The sequence below is a fragment of the Cyprinus carpio genome, chromosome B25 (assembly GCF_018340385.1).
Source record: "Cyprinus carpio isolate SPL01 chromosome B25, ASM1834038v1, whole genome shotgun sequence".
Classification (NCBI taxonomy): Eukaryota; Metazoa; Chordata; class Actinopteri; order Cypriniformes; family Cyprinidae; genus Cyprinus; species Cyprinus carpio.
In genome coordinates this window covers 20,391,827-20,417,847 of record NC_056621.1, presented here as the reverse complement: position 1 = coordinate 20,417,847, position 26,021 = coordinate 20,391,827, and the positions used below count along the sequence as shown (strand labels likewise).

The 26,021-nt window shown below is 36.3% G+C and overlaps 1 protein-coding gene across 1 annotated transcript in view; it reads right to left on the bottom strand.

The window, feature by feature from the left end:
* The window catches only part of wwox (WW domain containing oxidoreductase), a 227,186-nt gene that overhangs the window by 163,020 nt on the left and 38,145 nt on the right, over positions 1–26,021 (bottom strand). Inside the window, 1 exon segment of the mRNA XM_042753325.1 lies at positions 6,619–6,721. Coding sequence (XP_042609259.1) covers positions 6,619–6,721 — 103 coding nt within the window.

Genomic DNA, 26,021 nt, shown 5'->3' with positions numbered 1-26,021 from the left:
GACAGCACCCACAAGCATGCGGTCGTTTCTAAAGCTACGTGTCTGTAGAGGAAAGACTTTATAGGCAGCGAGATGTTAAAAATAAATGACGTACACCTATGGACCGCTTTGCTATGCTGTATGTTGTACGTTTTTTTTTCCGCACTACAAAGGGTTTCTAATCAGTTAGATAAAAACTTCAAACAATGTATGCAACGTATGTACACTGATATATTGTTTACATTGTTTATGCTGTGATCTGAACGTAAACACTGTTTCAGCGTACATACGTTGCATACGTTGTTTACGTATGTGATACTCTCCAAAATGCCGCTATAGGGTGACGCGAAGGAGACAAATTGTTAAATAAAGTCGTTATTTTTCTTTTCTTTGTGCACTAAAAAAAATCTACTCACCTTCATAAAATTAAAATTAAACCCCAAACCCCACAATTCAAAAGGAATAAACAAACAACTTCCTTTCTATGCTTCCTGTGCGTTAATCGTGGTAGGATCCTTACTGTCTATGGGAGGGTCAGAGAGCTCTCGGATTTCATCAAAAACATCTTGATTTGTGTTCCGAAGATGAACGAAGGTCTTATGGGTTTGGAACGACATAAAGTTGAGTACTTAATGACAGAACTTTCATTTTTGGGTTCACTATCCCTTTAATCACAATATTGTGTTATTTAGAACAATGTAAATAATTAGAATACTGATGTAATCCATAATCCAATTATTTAACTTATGCTAAATAACACAATCCACAAAATATAAATTTTGTGTGATTTTTTTCAGCTTATATACAGTAAGTACTACATTGTTAACTTAGCAATGCATTATTATTGCAATAAAGCATGCGCTTTACTGTAATAAACTTGACTGAAATAAGTATGCAAACTTTTCTCAGGGACCGAAAAAAAAAAATGGTGTATAACTAGTTTTGGCGAGAATATTTGCTGGCATATTTTTGTAGCATATCTGTGTCACTTTATTGCATTGCTCTTGGTTTGAATACCTTGAGTCAGGAATTTGTCCACAAGCAATCAATACACAGCGAACGCTTGGTGAAATTAAACATCATAGGCGATCAACTTCACTTCACAGCGTATGTCGTGTGACTGAGTTAATTAAACACTACAAAAACCTGACGAGAACAAAGGAATGATAAGTACATGGAAATATGTTTCCTGTGCCTACCTGAACATACTGAGGGCGAAGAACAAAGAGAACAGGAGTGAGAGGAGAAAGAAAATAAATGAGGGAGTGGGCAAGGTAAGATGGGGGTTTACAAACGGCTACAAAAGAAAAGAAAGGCTACAGAAAAGTGGCAAAAGCAGCTGTGATTGAATTAAGCTCCAATGGCAGTAATTGTTAATGTGTGTGCGTGCTAGCGGTGCCTGCAGACATCTCGACGGAAACAGAAACAGGGAGGCGTGGCGTGGACTCACCAGCTGCCTGCTGCCATTCACACCTGAGCACCTCTCCATTCTGATGAGAATTAATCTACTCCACCTCCTCTGGGACTCACGCTCACACACACACACACACACACAGCCTGGGAATAGCTAATGAAGAAATACAACCTTGGCAAGGGAGAGAGGGGATATTCATTCATTCATTCACTCACTCGCTCGGGTATGATCACGGTGGTCCGGGTTACATGAGCATGAGGTGTGTATGAACGAGCACTGGAGAGCCGATGAGGTCATTCTAAAGGTCAAATCCAGCTTCGAATAAAGTATTCAAATAAAGCCCAAGACCTTAGGTTTGTTTAAGCCAATCAACAGAGTTAAATGGCATGTGACTAACTGAAAAGCTAAACAATCTAAACAAAACAAAACAGAACAAAAACAAAAGTAGGGGTGCACCCAAATGAAAATTCTGAGCCGAAAACCGTAACAGAAAATGTTTTGTAATAATAAAAAAGTTTTTGTTTACACAATATATGTGTGTGTACTGTGCATATTTATTTTATATATATAAACACTCTTATACAGTATATATTTAGAAAATATAATACATTTATTAACATGTTTATATTTATATTCATATAATTTATATTATACATGAATATATTTAATATATAAATTGAACATAATTTTCTTAAAAATATACATGCATGTGTATGTATTTATATATACATACAATAAACAATATAAACATACAATAAATATACACAGTACACACAAATATATGATGTAAACAAAAACTTTTATTTTGGATGCAATTGATAGCGATTAATCGTTTGACAGCACTAGTAATAATTATTCATTATTTTATTAAATAATATATAGTGAGTTTGTAAGATTTTAAATTTAAAGCAATTTAAATCATACAGAATAAAAAAATAAAAAAATAAAAAAAAAAAAGGAAAAAAAACACCTGAACACGTTGTATATTTTCTCTTTCGGCCCAAAACTGAAAATGCAATTTCCAGCCGATAATTTTTGGCGGCTGAAATGCCTAAAGGAAAGCTAAACAAAACAAACAAAAACAAGCAATGCCAAGCAAAAAACACAACTAACAACTAAAGACAGCACCCATATATGTTAAACAAATTAATAAATAAATAGAGCATAAGTGTATCAAAACAAAAACATAATGCAAATCAAAACAATCTAAAAACAAAAAACAGAACTCAAAACTAAAAAAAACAAAAAACAAGTAAAGCTAAACAAAACAAAACAAAAAAAAAGCAATGCCGAGCAAATCAAATCACAACTAAAAAATAAACACAGCAAACTAATTACTTTGGAGAAGCAGGAAAATACATCCTGAAACAACAGTTAAGTGTAGCATCCCAAACCCTTCACTAGTGACTATCTTAAGCACAGACAGGGAAACATACAAGTCCATAAATTCCATGGAAATTTTTCTCAAGTCCTTTTTGGTTCAAAGCATTAGGAAGAAAGTCCTCTCACCATCTAGTCCAGAGTTTGAACCGATCCCCACACTAACTATGGGTCAATGGGCCAAATAAATGCTTTGGGTCCCAAACTAATAGGTTAATCTCTCCCTTTTATTAAAGGCTAACAGCTTCTATTAAGAGCTGACCAGCCCAGATGTGTTTGGAAGGCTGAGGCACAGACATGGGACAGATTTGCACAAGCCTGAACTGTCACTTAAACCAACAAGCCACGACAGACAAGTAAAGCATACAGTGGATGCATGCGCACACACACACACACACACACACACACACACACACACACGCACACACACACCAATACTGGTTGTGTCGCAAAATGAACAATTACAGATCCAGTGTTGCTCTGGATACGCCATTAAGCAATTCTAAATTACACACTCTATATACATTCTGAGACACCACCAAACAAAACAAAACAAATACACAAAAATCAAAGCAAAAACCACTAAAAGCAAAGCAAAACAAAACACATAAAAGGCAACAAAAACAGAGCAAAAAGAACAGTACAAAAACAAAAAGCAAAACAAAATAAAATAATGTAACGCAAAACACAAAAAAGCAAAACAAAACTACAGAAAGCTGAACAAAAATACAGAACAAAGCAAAAAAAGCAAAGCAAAACAAAACAAAACAAAAAGCAAAACAAGACGAAACAAACAAAAAAACAGCAAAAAGTATAAAACACAGAATGCAAAACAAAAAAGCAAAACAAGACAGAACAAAAACAAGCAGAATAAAACAAAAAAAAACTAACAATGCAAAACAGGCAAAACAAAACAAGCAAAACAGGAAAGCAAAATAAAACAAAAACAAGAAAACTAAACACAAAACAAGTAAAAAGCAGAATGAAACAAAACAAAGCAAAGCCAAACTAATTTTGCACGCACGCACATACATTTTCCACTGATGCAAAAGTACACAAACCTAAATTCACAAAAGTACACAAAGACAGTATTGCGGTCTGTTTTTAATGCCTGTATTGTATTGTATTGTAATTTTCACAACATACAGCGAACTGTGCACTTCACATCTACCACTTTTACGGCTTCATTTCAGTAAGGATAGTGCCTTAGAAAGCAGATGCCTATGTAGGCTGTAGGCAAAGCAGCTAACTAGGTTTTGGAAAAGATCCCAAAACACACCTTTCTCAGGGTCACTTTGGGAAACAATGCTCAGAGATCCTGTAATCAGGAGCCATGGTCAATGCATTTTACACCCTCCAGCGTGTGGGAAAATAAGCGTTTATAAAACTTAGACGGACTGGAGGTGGGTGGAGGGGTTTGGCTCTGGGACAGGGTGGGGGTCACCTCCAGGGGTCTGGCTGCTGACCAAGCTGCTGCTGTTGCCCCGGGGCCGGCCAGGGGCCAGATGAGTCCTGCAGCCCCTCGAGGGCTCGGGGACACCAGAGGCATCTCCACGCGCCCCACACAGCCAGGACGTCACCTCTAATACTGCAACTCACTTAATATGGGTCGTGAGCTGATGGAGCTGTGAAGGTCGAAGCTGAGCCTGAGTAAAACGATGGAGGAAGATCCACGAACGAGGAATGTATGGTGCAGAAAAGGAACCCGATTCAAAACATTTCAATATGAACAAAAGCCATGTCGGACAATCAAAAACAAAACAGCAATGATATTTAATTCATAATCAAATAACTGATTTAAAATTATATTAAAATACAAAAATCCCAACAGGCAGTTTTTCCCCCTTATAACTACAGTATAAGATACTACATCAGAAGTGACACAGTTCTCACAGCGCAGAGCAGACATTCCAGACACGTCGATATTAAATCACAGTTATGTCTCATTAGCCTAATTCCTGATCACCATCCAAAAACTAATGAATGTTTACAGATAAAAAAAAAAAAAAAAAAAAAAAAAAAAAACACTGATATGAAGAAACGCTGAAACTGTTAAACGCTTCGTCTTGGCATTATATTAAATAACATTTTGTAATATGATGACAACAAATTGTGGGAAACACTATATAAACAATGCTCTTTTCATGAGAATTAAAATTAGTCCAGAATTCAAGACATTCATCATTCAAAATTAAATTTCAGGCCAAGGAGCGGAGAATGGACATACAGAATAAAGATAAAATATATAGGTATAGCATGACCTAGAAAAACATGATAAGTGTATTGACACATTTTCCTATGATGCTTACATTGCAAAAACAGATAGCTTAATACATTTTAGTGTGGGACTGAACTTTAAAATGTAAGTGTATTTTATTATTAACTTTAAAATGCATATTTATATTTACTTTAGAAAAAAAATAACAGTTGTATTTTTATTTATTTATTTGCAAAGTGAAATTTCTAAATTTAATTAATTTATAATTTTTTCCTGATTGATTGATTGATTTAAAGCAAATTATTTATAAATAAGTCAATGTTACGTCTCTCTCTCTCTCTCTCTCTCTCTCTCTCTGTCTGTGTCTGTCTGTGTCAGTCTGTCTCTCTGTCTGTTTGTCTTTCTGACTGTCTGTCTGTCTGTCTGTCTGTCTGACTGTCTGTCTGTCTGTCTTTCTGACTGACTGTCTTTCTGACTGTCTGTCTGTCTGTCTCTCTGTCTGTCTGTCTTTCTGACTGTCTGTCTGTCTGTCTGTCTGTCTGTCTGTCTGTCTGTCTGACTGTCTTTCTGACTGTCTGTCTGTGTCTGTCTGTCTCTCTGTCTGTCTGGCTTTCTGACTGTCTGTCTGTCTGTCTGTCTGTCTTTCTGTCTGTCTGTCTCTCTGTCTGTCTGTCTCTCTGACTGTCTGTCTGTCTTTCTGTCTGTCTGTCTTTCTGACTGTCTGTCTGTCTGTCTATCTGTCTGACTGTCTGACTGTCTGTCTGTCTTTCTGTCTGTCTGTCTGTCTGTCTGACTGTCTGACTGTCTGTCTGTCTGTCTTTCTGTCTGTCTGTCTGTCTGTCTCTCTGTCTGTCTGTCTTTCTGACTGTCTGACTGTCTGACTGTCTGTGTCTGTCTGTCTGTCTGTCTGTCTGTCTGTCTGTCTTTCTGACTGTCTGTCTCTCTGTCTTTCTGTCTGTCTGTCTCTCTGTCTGTCTTTCTGACTGTCTGTCTGTCTGTCTCTCTGTCTGTCTGACTGTCTCTCTGTCTGTCTTTCTGACTGTCTGTCTCTGTCTGTCTCTCTGTCTGTCTCTATGTCTGTCTGTCTGTCTTCCTCTCTCTCTCTCTGTCTGTCTGTCTGTCTGTCCCTCTGTCTCTCTGTCTTTGTCTGTCTGTCTGTCTCTCTGTCTGTTTGTCTTTCTGTCTGTCTGTCTCTCTCTCTGTCTGCCTGTTTGTTTGTCTGTCTATCTATCTATTTGTCACACATGTTTAGACTTGTTTTCAAAAGTCAGTTCCACTTTTATCCCAGCATGATGTGCAATAAAACTTCCCAAAAGCTGGGAGCACTAATTGATTTAACTAGGAGACTGTGAAGGACTTACCAATCTGTGGCTTTGCGATTGATGGAATTATAGCTAAGGTTCGGGTACTTATTTATTGACCACAGAGAGGGATGAGGGGTCTCAATGAAAGAGGGAAGACCTTTTGGCCCCTTCTCTGATGCGATAGTTCGTTAATGGAGCCGGGGGCAGGGTGAAGGAGGGGGGGGGTCGGTCTCAGGACAGAGCGAGCAGAAAGCTTTTTATGATTACCTAGCCAGCGTTCATCCAGGTAGGGAATGAAACATTATATTACAATTCTGTTGTACTGTGTATTACTTACAATTTCCTGGCTTTGAAGATCTCCGCAAACTGTCGGACGCTCCTCAAGGAAGACAGATCCAGCGTCATGGCTTCAACACGGGCTTTGCGCTAGTGAAAGAGGAACAGAAAAAGAGAAAGCAGTAGATATTACACCAGCTGCATCCATCACTATCACACTGCTAACAAACTGAAAGCCAAAGCTCTAACTCACTGAACACTTCCCACCCAAACCCTCCACTATATCTCACAGACGCCATGAAAAACAACTCCATCTCCCGTTCCCTAAATCAGGGGTGCATTTCCAATAGGGAATGTTGCACATTCTATGGCGGGAGAGCATCTCAATATCCTCTTTATGGCATTTTTATGACCCTCCGCACTGACTGCATCCGATCTCTGCTGCGTGCATCCTGTGCTTACACTAAGTAAACGGTAAGGCAGTGGCTCCCTTCTTTCATAATGTCCATAATGGCATATAGAACAGGCCCAAGGAGATAAATAATGTATGAGCAAAGCCAAATCCACAATAATGGTCTCTCTCAGTGCTGCCTTTTAGGTGCACCTTTGATCATACCAGAACACGATCGATATTAAGGAAGACACATAAATCACTCCACAAAGGAAGGATCAGAGTCTCACTGGTCAGAGGTCAGCTCAAGTTCTCCTGAGGTAAAGTCAGTAGAAAAGTCAAAGAATAAAAACAACAAACAAAAAAAAAAAAAAAAAACGGAAACTTCTAACGGAAACTTCTAGCATACAATTATTTTAAGATTATTTTTTATATATATATATATTTACTACTTAGTAGTAGTAGTAGTAATATCATCATCATCATCATCATCAATCATCATTATTATTATTATTATGCAGCTTTTTAATAGTTGATATTGTATGCAAAAAACTTAATGTCCCTTATTGCACTGTTGCCTCTCTCTTCTCGCATATTATTTAATTTTATGTGAAATTATTGTTAGAAACCATGTAATAAACTAGATAATGCAAAGTCAAGTATTAGTGTACAAAAACTACAAAACTACAGAACAGATCACTTATTAATTCACCTTATTACTAGTAAGCTAATACAGCTAAATGCTGATAAAGAAAATTTCAGGTCTGTTTCGTTGACTATTCACTGTGTTTCCTTCTCAGCTACAAACAGCTGTGTGCTAACTTAGCAGGTTCCGCTAGTCCTGTACAGCATCTCTGATGAGGGGTTTTTGATGAATGACTGTATAAACTCTGCTAATATTACAGTGGGGTTAGGAGACATGGGGCAATTTAATTATGCCATGTACAGCACACTACCAGGTTAACAGGAAAACCACCCCATCAGCATTTCTCCTATCAACAGCACGTCCACGAACCACTTACAATTGCTAATCAGCCTCTGCGCAATTAGTGCCGTAGACGATTCTAGATGGCTACTGCACTATAAAGACTTCAGAGCAATCAAGTCTAGTCTTGTCACACGCCCTCGATTGCAAACTGCAAGATATACAATAACTGTTCAACATCACTTTTCATCAGATTATTACTGTCCAATGGGGCTTGACTAATACCCAGAGATGTTTGTTTCAGCGTTATCGCCAACAAAAATTAGGACACTTGGTTATTAAAGACCATCAATATAATATTAAAAAGGAAGTTGTGTTGACCCAACAAAATGCCACAGCAGAATTACTGGCTTCCATCTAATGACTCCAATACAAAACACGCACATGATGCACAAGCATTATATGTGGCAAAATACACTTTAATTAAAACAAAGGGAATGATAGAACGATAGAATGTTAGAACACGGATAGATAGACAGACAGATAGACAGATAGACAGACAGACGGACAGACGGACAGATAGATAGATAGATAGATAGATAGATAGATAGATAGATAGATAGACACACAGACGGACAGACAGATAGATAGATAGATAGATAGATAGATAGATAGATAGATAGATAGATAGATAGATAGATAGATAGATAGATAGATAGATAGATAGACGGATAGACGGACAGACAGATAGATAGATAGATAGATAGATAGATAGATAGATAGATAGATAGATAGATAGACAGAGAGACAGACAGACAGACAGACAGACAGACAGACAGACAGACAGACAGATAGATAGAGTTTGGTTCCAAAACGTGATAAACGCCATTTTTTATTGAAAAGTCAATTTTAATTTTATGCAAAATGCGATATTGGCCATGTTTTCTCCCTTTTTTCCAAACCGCAACAAACGCCAGTCTCCCTTTTTTTTAAGAATTAAAAACAAACCCCCAAACAAACAAAACTCACAAAGACCCCCAACCAAAAATATAAAAACAAATCACAGCGCACCATTCCATGCACTGTAAACGGTAATGGCGGCGCTTTGAATACACCCGGCATTCTAGTTTTCCTCCTATACTTTGTACTTTGTGATCAACAAACAAGGGCTGCATGACAAATCACATGTGATTGTCATGCGCATCTCGTCAGTAAAGCCGGTTCTGTGATTAATAGTACTGGTAAATCTTCATCACGGGCTTTCAGATGGAAATTATTCAGATGCATTTAATACACAGAGCCGTAGATCACTGAAAAGCTGTCCTATATCGCGTTCATTAGATGAATCGCATTCGATTATGACCACGATATTGCGTAGCTTGTCCGTGTTAGTGTTTTTATTAATGCCATTTATGTTTTTGTTAATACAGCACATAGTACTAGTCAACTAAATGAATGTAACATGGCAAAGATGAATGCACTTTTGGAAGTTGAATGTAAGGGAAATGTCATTTTGGAATTTCTGTGGTCTAATATGATGTTGTTCATGTTCTTGTTCATGATGTAATTATATTTTATTGCTGTAATTAGGGCTGTGCGATATGGGGAAAATATCTAAGTGCGATTTTTTTGACAGATATTGCGATTTTATTTGCGATTTTAAATTTGCAAAGTCAAGCTTCAGCTCAATATTGTCAATAATGTGCAGCACAGTATGAGTATCATTACCCTGCTGAAAAAAGCATAAATTCTTATGTTTCCATTAAACCTAAACCTAAATTTATTACTGTTAATTTCAACATTTACTAATGCATTATTAAAATCAAAAATAATTTGTTAACATAAGTCAACATATAGATGTATAGGACTACACATAACTTAGGCTACGTTTATTTGCATCATTGCATGTGTCATTATATTATTAACATTTCACCAAAATTAAGTTCAAATATGAAGTTTTTGACCAGCGAATGTTTTTTTTTCTGTCACTGATGCCTCAAAGGCAGTACGGCCACTGCATTTACATTTTCATGAACTCATACAGTTTTCTGTCGCTATGTGGGCGCTCAGTTTTATCTGTTATTTGGCCAAAATATCACCTTCAGACTGCAAACAAGCTGAGAATCTCCAAATTGCAAACCACACTTCATTCACTATAGAGGCTAGAGGAATAATGAGGTTTGACTGACAGTTTGAGGAGCCAATGAAGTTACGAGGTTTAGTGGCGTCACTTTTACTGGTCCAGGATCAGTGATCCTTAGCGGTTATAATTCCAATTTGAGCTTGAGTTTCAGAAATGCTTTGGATAATGTAATATTAGCTGTTGTTGATGCTACCGCACTGCTTGATTAAAAAAAATAGCTTCACTACTGAAAAGCTATTTGATTAAGAAAACAGAAATGCAACCACCACGCTACTGAGAAATGTAGTTAAACTACTAGCATCACTTCTTGTAGCGACGCTACTGCCCATCACTGCTTATTTGTCAGTAGTGCAACGCTACTCCATCTAGCAGGTCTTCTTTATCTAAATCATGTTTAGCTTGTGGGCCTGCAGACCTTGACCAGGGCACTGTGATTATGCGATAAGACTGAGACGTAGACAGCATAAGTCTGCTCTGAAACAGCCACAGGGCAGACGTGAACAACAGAAACTAATGTCAGTGCAAGCGGATAATTATTTCAGAAGGATCTGTCTGTGGATTACAGTCTCCATTCAATGTGATTTATCTCAGTGTTTCCTAAATGGCATGTCACAACCCAAAAATGGGCTGCATGCTTTTGACAGGTTACGAATACATTGGGATGTTAAAAGGGGTTCACTTGTGGCGAGGGTAAACAGTATTATAAATATGACTGATAGAAGACAAACAGCGCAGTGTGAACACCTGAGGACTGCATTCTACCGTAAGCAACAGATGAGGAACGATGAATGTCCGGTTAGACTGATTGCTGGGAGAATGATGGACGGCAGTTGCATGAGTTACTGCATTTCAGGCTCCGCTAGCCGTGTTTGGCAGGTCTATGGCATGTGAAATCTGGAAAACAGGAAATAACAGCTGCTGGGAAACACAAGAGGACAGATGTGAAGACTGATGACTAAATGATTTGGACAGATATCAAACCAGAACAGGTAGGTTTGAGGTGTGGTACTGTTGGTTAACAGCCTGTACAAGTCTGACACAAGCCAGACTTTTGTTATCAGCAAAGTCTGGTTCACTTCATAGCTTGTTCTGGCAAAGAACAGCAAATTTTGACATATATGTAACGTATGTACAGGGATAAATGAAAATTTGCATTCTGAATTTGTAATTCTGGCCACAGCTGTGCTTTTTTGTTCAGTGATAGTTGTTCATGAGTCCCTTGTTTGTCCTGAACAGTTAAACTGCCTGCTGTTCTTCAGAAAAATCCTTCAGGTCCCACTAAATCTTTGGTTTTCCAGCATTTTTGTGTATTTGAACCCTTTCCAACAATGACTGTAAGATTTTGAGATCCATCTTTTCACACTGAGGACAACTGAGGGACTCATATGCAACAATTACATCAGGTTCAAACGCTCACAGATGCTCCAGAAGGAAAAACCATGCATTAAGAGCCGGGGGTGAAAACTTTTGAATTTGAAGATCAGGGTAAATGTAACTTATATTGTCTTCTGGGAAACATGTAAGCAACCCGAGTAGATTCAGTTCAGTTCAGTTAAGACTGAGGCCAGAAGAGTTTTGGGTTTAAATACAGAATGAGAATAGAACAGGTTCGAGTCTGAATCATGACAAAACCAGAAGAGCTTTCTATGCTTTCCTTTAAGGTGAATGAAGTATACATGCACGACACGTCTCTCCTCTGTTTTCTGGAGCAATAGTTGAATGCTAAAAACAATTTTAGTCTGATTAATGTACACACACCAATTTCAGCAAAATTAAGGTTTTGCAAAAAAATGGACTGGTATTATTTTAGTTGAGTGTCATTTACATGACACTTTAAAAACACTAATTGCTTTAGATCAACTGAAATCTGCAGAGAAGTTGTAGCTTATTCAAATAATGCAACAACAATCTCAACTAAAGTCTCCCGAGAAAACACCCAAGAAATTAATGAAAAATTATTGTGGTTATATTAAAAATTATACATCCAAAAGTATTAACCACCAATTATTTAATTTAGATAATGTTGAAAAAGCTGAACAGACAGTTGTGCTCAAGGAAGTCTGGTATGTTACATCAGTGGTTCCAAACCACGTTTCTTACCATTTTGGAAAGGCAGTGGGGTCAATGCCTCAAGGTCTATGGCTGTCAGGGGCTTCCAAACTCTCAAAGCTACAGTGATAGAGATTTCCCAAAGAATCTGAACACCAAAGTCCTCGGCACATACTAGGGAAGGACTACTAGGGCCCCTCTGTGCAGTCAGCAAACCACTGGATGATTTTGTAAGGAAAAAGGCAAGGAAGCTTTGGGTAGGACTTCCACTTCCTTCTAAAGATGTGGTCAACATTTACTTTGAAATTCAGTGAAATTCTGCAGAAAATCCAGTCATCTCAATAGGAATCCACACGATCTAGAATTTCGGCCCACTGCTATCCATTAACAGATGCATCTGAAGATACTTACAGTGCACTAATTGCAGTTAAGAGTCCCTCGGGAGCAACCTGGGGTTAAGTGCGCTGCAAAAGGGCACAACAAGGTTTCTTACTAATTGTCTGGTTAGTAATTGTCCAGGTGGTCACCCCCACCTGAGAGTGAGTCTGCAACATTTGCATAACCAGCCAGGAGTCTTAACCACTCTACAACCCTGTATGGTCAACTCTCCAGTCTGTGTAGAGCACAAGCAATCAACAGCAACGTCGCCCAGAGCCACACCCTGTCACGGAAAAATTACCCAACATCCCCAAACACCATTCATCAATGTGGAACTGTGCTTGACGGGGACCTTGTCAAACTGCACAGCCTACAGTCACCTTCCACTACAGCACAGTTTAATCACGACACATAAGTAAGCTCCTCCATAATTTGACGTGTACTAGTAATATTACACCGATGATGCCGTAAAGTCAACATGGAGTCAAATTTGACCCTATTTACATTCTTATTACACCTTAATGTGCTGGATTTACTGGTGTATATAACTCAAAATATCTTTGTAGTCTTTCATTAAATTTTAACAACTTGCTCAAACCCTGATTTTCCAATCTGACACCATCAAGCCCTTTCTATTTTTCAATGGAATAACTAAGTGACTATACAGAAGTATCAATTATGTCAAAGCTATTTCAATAAATTAAATTAAAAATACGCACCTTGCAATTTATATTTCACACACATAAATATTACCGCTGTCAAACGATTAATCCTGATTAATCGCATCAAAAATAAAAGTTTTTGTTCACATAATATGTGTGTGCACTGTGTATATGTTTATTATGTATATATAAATACACACACATACAGTATAAATTTTGAAAATATTTACATGTATATATTTATATTCATAATACATAAACATAACACTTTTTTCTTAAATACACACACTGTGTGTGTATTAATATATAGTAGTCAACATTTTTTATAGTATTTGTATTAGAATTTTATAATAATATATACAGTAGTCAGCATTTTGATTTTAGTTTTTAGGAAAACTCTGATGAAAGGTTTTGATCCATTTCAAATGTTGACTTCTGTATATATAATAAATATACACAGTGCACACATATGTAAACACAAACCTTTATTTTGGATGCGATTAATCGCGATTAATCATTTGTGAGTACTTATAAATACTCAAACTATATAAATTATCAGTGAAAGGGGTCCATTATTTGCAAGTTGGGCACATCTTATCCAGATGAAAATTACAAAACAGACTCGTTTGTCCTTCTGTTTCAGGTATTGCGACCGCAAAACTATTTTCCAGCTACCACTCTGTCATTCATCATGTCTGATATCTGTTTCATAGCATTGTTGTTTCATCTCTGGGATTTAGGGGAACCCATCTTACATGTCATAAAAGAGCAGATGGTTAGAGACACTGGCAGAAGACGAGTTAGCAAAGCCAGACCTGTTAGAGTGCATCATCACAGCACACTCTAGCATCTATTGTCTCACTAAACCTACATTTTCTTCAGGGGATGAATATTTCCCCTGGATACTTTGCTTGGAGCATCAGAAAATTGAGGCACTGATACCAGGAAATGGTTCAAATTTAGCTGACTCCCCAGTTTAGGAAGGAAAAAGCCTTGAGCAGCATCAAAATCTTTTATATATGTAGTTTTATAGGCTATAAAGCATTACTAAGCAGTAAAAAACAAGCAGGATATAATGTGGACACTCAGAAAGCAGGAAGTGAGAGAATTCTGGGATGCTTCAGTGACTGACGACACCTGCTCCACGTTTAGCTACAGCCCCTGTTTAGAAGGAGATAAATTGGTTTGGCGGGAGCCGACAGAAGCCGAAGCGTTGCTCTGAAATGATTTGATAAATGTATGATGGAGATGCAACAAACAGGTTTATTTTTTAAAGTGCCGGCACAAGCGCTCTGGAGGGTTATTCCTCAGCCTGTGTTGCCCCACTGGAGCGCGCACAGATTTATCACGCGCTGGATGAGCAGAAAGCCAGAGAGACGGGACGCCAGACCAGGAAGGACTAAATTTGCAGCAGCACTGGGGGTCCCCGGAGTGAACGGTCATAGAGACAAATATGTTTTTTCATTAAGGATGGAATGGATCCATTCTTCAGTCATGTGACATGGTATGATGGTAATCAGATGCTATAAAGACACAGACAGAACTCTAGTATGGGTACAATTCACACACAAACATGTTTTGGGCTGAACAAATCATGCAAATGAAAGGTAGATGGTTTCAACGGCCTGAGATATTACCATCAGCAGTGAATCACTCATTTTTACTGCTATTCGTGACACATAATTTACATTTCATCACTTCTAATGTGGTAAAGACTGTCACCAAATATATACATTTTATACACACAAACACACCAATTTTTAATTATTTAATTTCTTGTTTTACTTTTCATTGTTTTCACAGTTTTTGCATTTTTTTATATTAGATCATTTTTATGTTACTATGTTTTTATGTTATGTTATAGTACTATGTACTATGTTATTTTAGTACATTGATTTGAACAAAATGAAAATGAGAAATGTTGTTTTAGCAGCTGAAATAAAACAAGCTTACACTTTTTAATGGTTTATGGTTTTAGCTAACAATAATGATCCTGATAAAATGTGATTACTTCAAGTATTTAATGCATTATTATGTACTTAATAGGGCTGTCAGTTTAACGTGTTAACTTAATTGTTATGAAAAAATAATGTGATTAAAATATTTTAACACATTTAATGCACTGGCCCCGCCCCCAAACCTGTACGTAATCTCATATTTCATATAGTCAGTGGTTGAATGGTAAACACATTAAAACACATTAAATCGTGATAACATAAAAAAAATATATATATATATATATATATATATATATATATATATATATATATATATATATATATATATATATTAGTAAGTCATAATTATAGCATAAAAATTCTAAATTATGAGGATAAAAAGTAATGTAAGTCAGTCTCAGCAGTGACTATATATATAGCTCACTTGAAGGAAACATCCATCCCTAAAGCTCACTTGAAGGAAACATCCATCCCTATATATATATATATATATATATATATATATATATATATATATATATATATATATATATATATATATAGCCAGTAATTATGGTTAACTAAAGAATTTAGCATTAATAATCTACATATAAAGCCAATCAATTTAAATAAATGTACAGCCATTTGTTTAGATTTTATACATTTAAACCATAAAAATATTCTTTATATATCTATATATTACGATCACTCTAAATCCTTTGACATATTGAAAGTTAAGTAACTGCACAATGCTTTATAAAACTATGGAACAATGCATAGAAAGAAAAGAGGAACAGAAAGACTGGAGCGGGTCCAAAAAGAAGCGCACAAGCTGGACGCCTGCTTTCCTGTGCAGATTAAAGTCTGTGAAGAAAATAAAGTTTATTGCCTGGAAAGAGGAGGGAGAAGGCATGTAAAAGCATTAACGCAACGGAGGTGAACAATCAGACAGATGGCTGGGTTTCAGAGAGGAAAAAAAGAGACTAGAGAAATAGAGGGAGAGAGCATACATGGACGAAACGAATTTTACGAGAAAGCCCGACATCCGCACCTCTCTTCAAGGGCACGGGAAGAGCAGAGAGATGAGCTTTCTCTGGTGAACTTCAGTGTTTAACGCTGAGTGTGCAAACAGAGCAGAGCAGGTGACAGACCAAAGAGCTCTGAGATGCTGCAGCTGCAAACATAAGTAGCATTAATTCATCGTGGGAAAAAGCTTCAGATTTCATCCAGTTAGAAAGCTACAATTCCAACTTTTTTTTTTCTTTTTTTAATGGATGTTTGATGCTTGTTTAATTTTTCCATTTTTGCATTAATATATTATATTATATTATATTATATTATATTATATTATATTATATTATATTATATTATATTATATTATATTATATTATATTATATTATGCTTAAAGTTAGTTTGTAGTCAAATAAATATTTTATTCCAGTGTAATAATTTGTGTAGAAAATCTACAATTTGCGTGTTTGTTTGTTTTGCTCAGAGTAAGCAAAGCTGGAATCTAGATAAAGAAGCTAAAATATCATTTTCATTTGTTGGTCACTGCATAATTTCCATACCACATTTATGTTATATCATAGTTTTTATGACTGTGCAATTATTCTAAAACGGGGGAAACTTTAATAAATATTAAGTAGGTGTGTGGAAACATTTGACAGCTGTTGTACATGCCAAAGAAAAAGAGAAATTGATTTGGGCAAACTGGAAAACGTTGCAGATGAGACTTGAACCTGCACCATCCGCATCAGCACCACAAACACAGCGGTCAGCAGTGTCAGCTCTGACATATACTGCATAAAGGAACATGAGGCACTGCAGGCTGACAGTGTCTGAAGCACAGATGGGTAATTTATCTGTTGTTGATTACACATTCTCATCAGTTAGCAAAAGGTAAACGGAGTGTATGTGCTGTAAAACCATTTTAACTAATGGATGGGCTGTTACTCCATCCATTTCCTGCCTATAGAGGAAGTAGAGCTAATAAAGTGGCCATTCACTCTAATGTGAACAGGATGTATTTTCTTTCTCAGATACAAAGTAACTATCAAGCACTAGGAGCTTAATTATGATGTGGATTCAGGACACGCCACTACACAATTATAAACATATATAAACATCCAAAATGGGCCTTTTGTGAGAAAAATTTAAATTTAATTTATCTCTCTCTCTTTATATATATATATATATATATATATATATATATATATATATATATATATATATATATATATATATATATATATATATATATATATAAAATTTTTGGTTAAATGGAAATGTAAAATGCATGTTAAAGATTTACCACAGTAAAAGAAGATTGATGAGGAATTATTAAGGAATAATTTTGAATCGGATGATTCGCTAATAAATCAGACCATTTTGTGAACCTGTTTTACTAATTTCCAAAAATAAATAATAAAATAAAATAAAATAAAATAAAACAACATGGCTCAGCCAACCAGACTTAAAATCCACAAAATAAAATATTTAAAAAATAATAATAATAATAAACTTCATCCTCTACAGAAGTGGTGGTTAATAAATAAAATAAAAAACAACACTGTTAATTTTTTTTTCCAAAAAATTAATTAAACTGATCAAAAGATATACATACAAAAAAAAAAAAAATATATATATATATATATATTTTTTTTTTTAAATGTTTTAAATGTTCTATGTATTCTCAGAAAATTCTAAAAAGAAATGTATCATGACGTCCAACAACATATATGAAGCTGTACAACTGTTTTCATCGTTGATAATAATCAGACATGTGTCTTGAGCAGCAAATCAGCATATTTGAATGATTTCTGAAGGACACTGAAATCTGGAGTAATGATGCTGAAAATTCAGCTTTGATCACAGGAAATGATTACATTTTACAATATATTCACACAGAAAACAGTCCTTTTAAATTGTAATATCACCAATTAAAAATATGGGGTCAATGAGAATTATTATTTTTTCTCAAATAAATGAATTATTTTATTCAGCAAGGATGTATTGAATTATATCAGCTAACCAGAATTAAAATCTAAATAACTACAAAAGTATTAAAAACATTGTATTTCATTAAGTTAATAAAATGATGCTTCTAAAGTAGAAAAATAAAATTATACGAGAGACTGACTCGAGGTTATGAATGCAAAATGGAAATGGAAAGCAATTGTGTGTGTGTGTGTGTGTGTGTGTGTGTGTAGCGATACACAGAAGTCCTGATCTGAAAAGGGCACCTTTTAAAAGCAATTAGACGGGTGACTTTGAGCACCTCATCTTACCTGCTCCATTATTATTTGCCTTTGATGAGCGCAAGTCTTTTTCCCTCTCCCTCGCTCTCCTTCTTCCTCAAAGAAAGAGAAACGGCGGGAAATTTCAGTGACCTTGCCGTGACCTGACCACACAAAATTGGTCATCAACTTTTAAGACTGTATTTTATCATATATTTTTTAAAGAAGGAGAGGAGGAGAGAAAAATGGCCAGCGCTGCCGCTCCATACATCATCCTGTCACAATTATGACATTCCTTCATAAATACCCTCCAATCTCTGCTCCACCTGGCTGCCTCGCTTTCAGGCCTTCTGGAGGTGCCTAATTACTCCACGTACACACTCGCGCTCGCTCGCTCCCTCTCGAAACACAGTCGCGCGCAGACAACAGAGAAGAGTGCGAGCCGAGACCCTTTCATTCGCACGCGGCAATTAATAAAGAGGCGGCCCCTCTCGAGGGCCGCTGGAAAGTGTCGGCTCAGCACATCGCCAGAGAATATGCAATTTCCTCAAGTTAAGTCTATATTAAATTGATTTCTTCTGTATCTGACAGGGCTTTGGGTCCCTCTCTCTGTAATCTACAGGTTTGCTCTCTCTCTCTCTCCCGGAATCAAGTTGCAAATCAAACAGTTGGAGATATGAAGGAGGATATGGAAGGACACGGAATCATTTTCCAGCTGAGAAACACAAGATATGAGTGCGGATACGTGAGCTCAGTGGGAAGAGCGCAGACGTGAAACACTGACTAAAGTGTGCCTTTCTGCCCTAGCTGTTCTTCAGGAACACATCAGCTTAATCATAATTGCCTCTGCACGTCTTATTGATGTGAACCAATAGTGTTCATCATCTTTCATCAAAGTGTAATAACTTGCTACATCTCTGAAATGAAATGTTGCAGAACCAGAAGGGTTTAATATGGGGTTCACTTGCATGCATTAAAAAAAATTGTATTAAAATATGATGAGTTTATTTTGCAAAAACAGATCACTTTTAGGGATGCACGATATTGGAATTTTGCCGATATCCGATATGCCGATAATTTTCAACTCATTTTGGCCGATAACCGATATATTTCCTTTTGTTTGGAAACAACACCAAGTCTCTCCTGTGTAAAAATAATCAAATTATTTTGGTTTGTTTTGGTTTGTTAGAATTAAATAAACAATAACAAAGTTATTTTATAATGACAGTACAAAGAGGATATGAAAATAAAGAAACTATTTTCAATCACTGTATTTTTTTTTTTCCACAAAGATGCAGTTATAACCTTAACATTTTATTTTAAGATTTAACATTTGTAGATGGTCTAAAGCAAAAGAGTTGTAAAAATTCAAAAAATCTTTTAGAGCTCATAATTTGTTTAAAAAAAATAATATATTACACATTCATGGATAAATCAGTATATATAAAATTATTTAATTTAAGTGTCGTGTTTTTTGTGTTTTTTTTTTCCTGTAAGCTATAGATTCTGACCTTTAAATCAAAACATACTCATGATTTTATGACATCATTTACTGCTTTATTTAATCAGAAACACAGTCTAAATATTATTTGTGTATTTCGCTTTCATTTTATTAGAAGTAGGCCAACTGCACCTCCTACAGATTTAAAACTCCTTACTGAGCGGGCTTTAGGACCCGGGGGGGCTGCCGCTGCTGCACATGCTATTACGGTTTACTCTATCATATACCGAACACGTCATTCTGTACATCCATTCTCAGTTTAAATGCAGCGATCCAAAACAGTGAATCTAGTCATCATTAGGACAAAACTTTGCTTTAAGAATAAACCACACTGCTGATGTGATCTAATCACTAGCTAACTAGTAGTTTAAGTCTTTGGTTCTTTTAAGTATATTAATTATTTTACTAAGCAAGGATGTATTAAAACAGTAATAGCAAAGATTTTTACATTGTTCCAAAAAATTAAAAATAATAAACTATTATTAAATAAATGCTCTTATTTGAAACTTTCTATTTAACAATGTATAACAGTTTCCAAAAAAAAAAATATTAAACAAAGTTTCAGAAAGAGCAGCAAATCAGTATATTAGAATGATTTCTGAAGATCATGTGACACTGAAGACTGGAGTAATGATGCTGAAAATCAATGAATAAATTACATTTTAAAATATTCGCACAGAAAACTTATTTTAAACTTAAATATTATTTTATCCCATTATTGTTTATTACTGTCAAATATATTCATCCTTGGTGAGCAGAAAAGATTCTAGTCAAAAACATTAAAAAAATCTTACCAACTTCAAACTTTTGAATGCACATTGTTGAAATGTATATTTCTAACTAACTTATTAACTTAAAAACAATAAAATAACTCAAAATACTAATAAAAATGTAACAGTAAAATAATGTGTATAAATAAAACAACATCCAACATAATATTGTCTCTGATTAAGTGAGTAAAGACAGTAAAAGAGAATTTTTTTAGGTAAATAAATAAATAAAATAGTTTTCTCATCTAACCCTCACAAACGTACATAAAAACATGTCATGTGCCAAAAATAAACATGAATTTAATGGCAAATGTGGCTAAAATTACTTTGTTGAATATAGGAGGCATGTAAATGTGTTACTGACAAATTGGTCTATAATTATTTTTAAGAACTGCAAAATCACTAAGAAAAATTCAGTTCAGTTGAAATCTGCCATAAAACTTTTATCTGGGAAAGCAGAAAGTTTGCTTTTATTCTGAAGCTCCACTCCTGAAACAAAATCGTGGCAGGTCTCTGTGTTTTTGTGACAGGTAATGTTTCACTGAGCGCGTCTACATCCTGTGAGTGACACGATGTGTTGCGCTGTTTGCCGTACAGGAGAAAAACAGCCATACGATTTCATTTTCAAACACATTTCATTTCAAACAGATCGATATAATATCATATCAATACCGAATAATATCAACATCACCCCCTCAACTTCCTGTCTTATCTCATGAACTCTGCCCACATCATCATCATCTCAGCCCATGTCTGTCCTCCACCTCATCTCTCTCTCTCTCGCTCTCTCTCTCTGCCCTACAGGGAAAAATTTGATTTGCATCAGGAAGAGAAGTACATTGAAATAATGTGTCTTTATCACAGCAGATATTGAGAGATTTACTCCCAATTTTCCTCAGATCTGCACACGGTGCAGAATTTAGCGACACATCTGCAGCGTTACCTGATATCCTAACAACCAGATCTTAATGCAACACCTATGGCTCCCCGATATCTGAGAGCTCGGAATAAACCCCGCCAATTACATATTTACACCAGCTGTATTTTGCAATTCTGCAAGTTTTGCGCTCTCTGATACGGTGGCCGAGATTTAAGGACGTATCAATTGCTGTGTTAGATCTGTTCAGAGTAAATGTCACCACGCTGTGCAAAACTTCATATTGTTAATGTCAGCAAAATGAGAGCTCCCAGAGACAAATAATAATAATAATAATAATGAGTTTCTTCTTTTTATATGCCGCTCTCTTTATGATTGAATTGTTCCAAATCAGGTTTCATGTAATTTTCCTTTATGCTTTCAAAATGTGTAGTTTTCTAAAAACAATCTAACATATAATTTCAATATCCAGACATAAAACATTTTTAAAAGCACCAGAGGTTCTTCTGTATTTATTGTCTTTGATCATCACTTCAAATGACAAGGGTATTAAAAATGATGTATTTTCTTATGAAACTGCATGTTTGATGAACTGCAGTAATTGAATCCAAGATCAAAAATAGATGGAAGCATTTTGTTTTACTTTTTACTCATTCAATTATAACATATATACAGTATATATATAGATAGACTAAGATAAACTAACTGCATATTTGTAATATGAAGCCATTTTTTTGTTAATTGCATTTGAATTAAGCTGTTTTTATTTAAAAAATAATAATAATTATAATAATAAAACAAATGCACATCATTTGAAAATAAAATGTAAAAGATAAATAAGCTTGCTTGAGTATAAATATTTTATTTATAGAGGCAGGAGGCAAATAAAATAATTTTATATATTATTTAATAATAATTTACAGAGATTTATATCAGTTGATTTTCCTGTCTCTGTTTTAGTAAAATTGTCTCTAAGTTGTTTAAGGGCTGCACAAAGTCACTTTATAAAGTTAAATTCATCACAGACTTCTTTCTTTGAATATAAATTGGAATAATAACGTGGTTTAAAAACAGGCCAATGATGAAAGCACATAGTGAAGCACATTTGACTCTTGTGCATTCAAACTATGTATGTTTAATAGCATCAGTGCCCATGTAATGATGAACTTCACAGAACAATGTAATAAATTTAGCTTGTGAACCATGACAAGGTCAGAGGTCAGAGAATTTCTGCCTGCTGCTGGAGCACTGCTTGACAGGAAATAAACGACGCGTTGTAAACAAATCATGTTATTGCTTTAATTCATGCAACCTAATTTGATTTGGCGGGAGAGGAGTTCTTCAGGAGGAGCCGACGAGAGACACATTGACTCCGTGACACGGACATCTTCCCTCACGCATCTCTGCCGTACCTGTAACCGCATTACGATGGTCTGCAGTGTCTCACGGGGTAGACAGACTACCCTCTGAAGTTCATCAACACTTCCCCGCTATTTCAGGACAAATTGAGTAATAATGAAGCTAATCGAGTTTGACTGGGTGGCTGGTCGGACTCCAGGGCTGAGACTGATCTTACAGGAAAAGGAGGACCATCGCCACATATAATCGAATAACCGATCGAATGAACGCAATCAAACTATACAACAGGAAAAATTGGAAAATAAACACCTTTCTTTGATGAGCAGAATGACCAATTTCTTGTGGTATACTACAGGAAACAACACAACACACAATTTCCTCATTAAGTTATAGGTATAAATGCTTCAAAGCATGAAATTACCCTTGAGCCCCCTTCTAAAAAATAACCTGGTTTGCAAATAAATGATCCATGCAAAGCAGTAAAAAGCACATTATTAAAATAATAGGAGGGATTTAAATTTGCATCCGCAAACTATTCAACGCACAGGGAACAGCCACCCCCATTCTTTCCTCCTTTGTTATTTCATTAGTGAATGATTCAAGTGTTATTCCCTAAAAATGAAAATTAATCCCTCTTTTTTTTAGCAATGAATATCCAATCTCAAAACCAATTCATATGTATTTTACAAGGTGGCTAATTCGTACAAATTCGTGCAACCTCCCTCGTACGATTTTGTACGCTTTGTCTACATCCCAGTGACGAGTAGGTTTAGGAGCGGGGTTAGGGGTAGGTCTTTTGTATGAATTCATACGAATTGGGAAACTCGTAGAATACACAAGATTTATATGAGTGAGGTCATACAAATTCGTACGAAATATCCACCTCGTAAAATATGTACAAATTGCCATGAGATTGAGTTCAAACATCATGGTGTCAAGGTCATGTTCGAGTTGTTCACCAAAGTTTGACACAATGTTGTGGCTTTTCCATTCATTATGAACTCATCAGCTCTCTCTCTATCCTTCTTCGTCGCTTTCATTCTCCATATTGTTTTTCACATTCTCTGAAGTAAAGACACACAGCCGACAATGTTCAGACACAATAAAACCCTCCTCTCTCTCTTTGATATTGGGCGAATGTCCCATCTGGTCCAAATGGAGAGAAATGACTGGCCATCCATGCTAAGATCTACATTACACCTGAGTTATGGCCACCATTTGCAATTCAGAGTGGCTCTTTGGAGACTTCACCACCTTGGAAACGCACCCATCAGAGCTGGGGTACACAACACAATCAGGTAGATTTACTGTGCCAGGAAAGAGGCTTCAGGAGATTGTGGGCCACATGAGGGCAGGCCGTCCCAAACTCCCATTCTCACAAAGGCCCTACAGGGCCACATTCAGCCACACTTAATGAGAGAGGCCTAGATAAAGAGACAGGAACAGAATGAGAGAACGAGACTGAGAGAATACTGGTGTGATTAAAACAAAGCTGAAATCCCCAATCCTATATTTTTATATTTGTCCAAAAAGTTGGCTTTCGGACAAGCATCTCCAACACAGCTCATGCCCTCTCGATGCCCTCAAATGGCGTTTTGTCAAAGGAAAGTGGACAATTTAAGTTTTCTTAGGGAGTGAAAAACGGTGTAGTGTTCAGAAACAAGGTTTTGATTGGTAACAACAATAAAAGCAAAACAGATACTTTAAAAAAGATGTACAATCGAGGGAACATGGGAAAACGAAGATCAGATTCAGTCTATAAAAGGACCACAAAGCATATACTGTGTAAAAATGAAGAAACGTCTGTGTTCCATTGTGAACATTTCTTTCTTTCTTTTTTCTTTGAGAGCACTAAGTTGTATCAAAGACCTTCAAAGTAGACCTTACATAAAGATAAAAACATACAGAAAAGCAAAAAAGGCATGGGACTGCAATATGAAAAAGCTGTGCCATTCATTACATAAGGTGGCAGGTGCAGTGCGTAAGCCAAACGTGAGTCAAAGAGGAATAAACAAAAAGAGCTGGAAAACAGAGCTGCGGCTTTGTGATGGTTAGGGATCAGATATTAGCAGGAAGAAGAAAAAAAAATCGTACAAAAAAGGAGGGCTCCGAAACATTAATCAAACTCTTCACCTAGTGGGCAGCCATATGGCTGAACAGCATGCGTATCTCACAAACTTGCTGATCTCCAGTAACAGGGTGCAATTAATTCCGCTGGCTGCATCCAGTGCAGACTACCAGTTAAGAGCACCGGGAGTACGGAGGAACAGGGAAAAAAGTGCTGCACCTCTTTTTTCTGCCCAAAAAGCAGAGGGTTCAAACGCTGAGTGATGAATGAGGAGGTGGTTAGGGCCCTCTCCCAACTGAAACTGCACAGGGATGCAGGGATCAGCCGCGAGGAGGATATAGGGAGGCAAGGCACAGAGATATAAGGTGTATAGATTTGGAAAAACTCTATTGTAGAACAACAACAACAACAAAAAAAAAACAAAAAAATTTGATTCCCAAAGTACGTCACTCCCAAAATATCTAGCTGTAGAATTCAGCACCATGGACAGGGGAAAAACAATTCTCTAACACAACAAGAAAAAAAGATATGTCACATCATCCAGGACATTATTAGTCTACTTCTACAGGACACATGAACATGAAAACTTTGTCCGTTTTTCTCAAACATTTAAAAATCTCCATGACTTGTCATTCCACAACTTGTAAAAAGACAAAGTGAAATATGACATTATATTCAATGGTGCGGGAAAAAAAAGCATGAACATTTTCATAATTTCAACCAGAAACATAACAAAAATATCAACATCTACTTCCGTGCTGCCTGCATATTCCCATCCCAGAGGAATGTCCTGTCTAATAATCTGATACATTATTAGACAAACCAGTGAAGACCTATGAGTGCACAAATAAACAAGTGTACAGTATCACAGTAGCAATTTGGGTAGTAGTCCATAGAGCATCAGTTCATGCTTCACAAAAAGGTGCTTGTAAGCACTCTTTTTAATAACATTGGCAAACAGGACACCCTATTGTAGGGTTACTCAAATTCAGCACTTGTGGGCCACTGCCCTGCAGAGTTCAGCTCAAACCCTGATCAAACTTACCTACCTGTAGTAACTCTAGATTAGCTTGCTCAGGTGTTTTTGATTAGGAAGGGAACTAAACTCTGCAGGCCAGTGCCCCTCCAGGGTTGGGTTTGAGGAATCCTG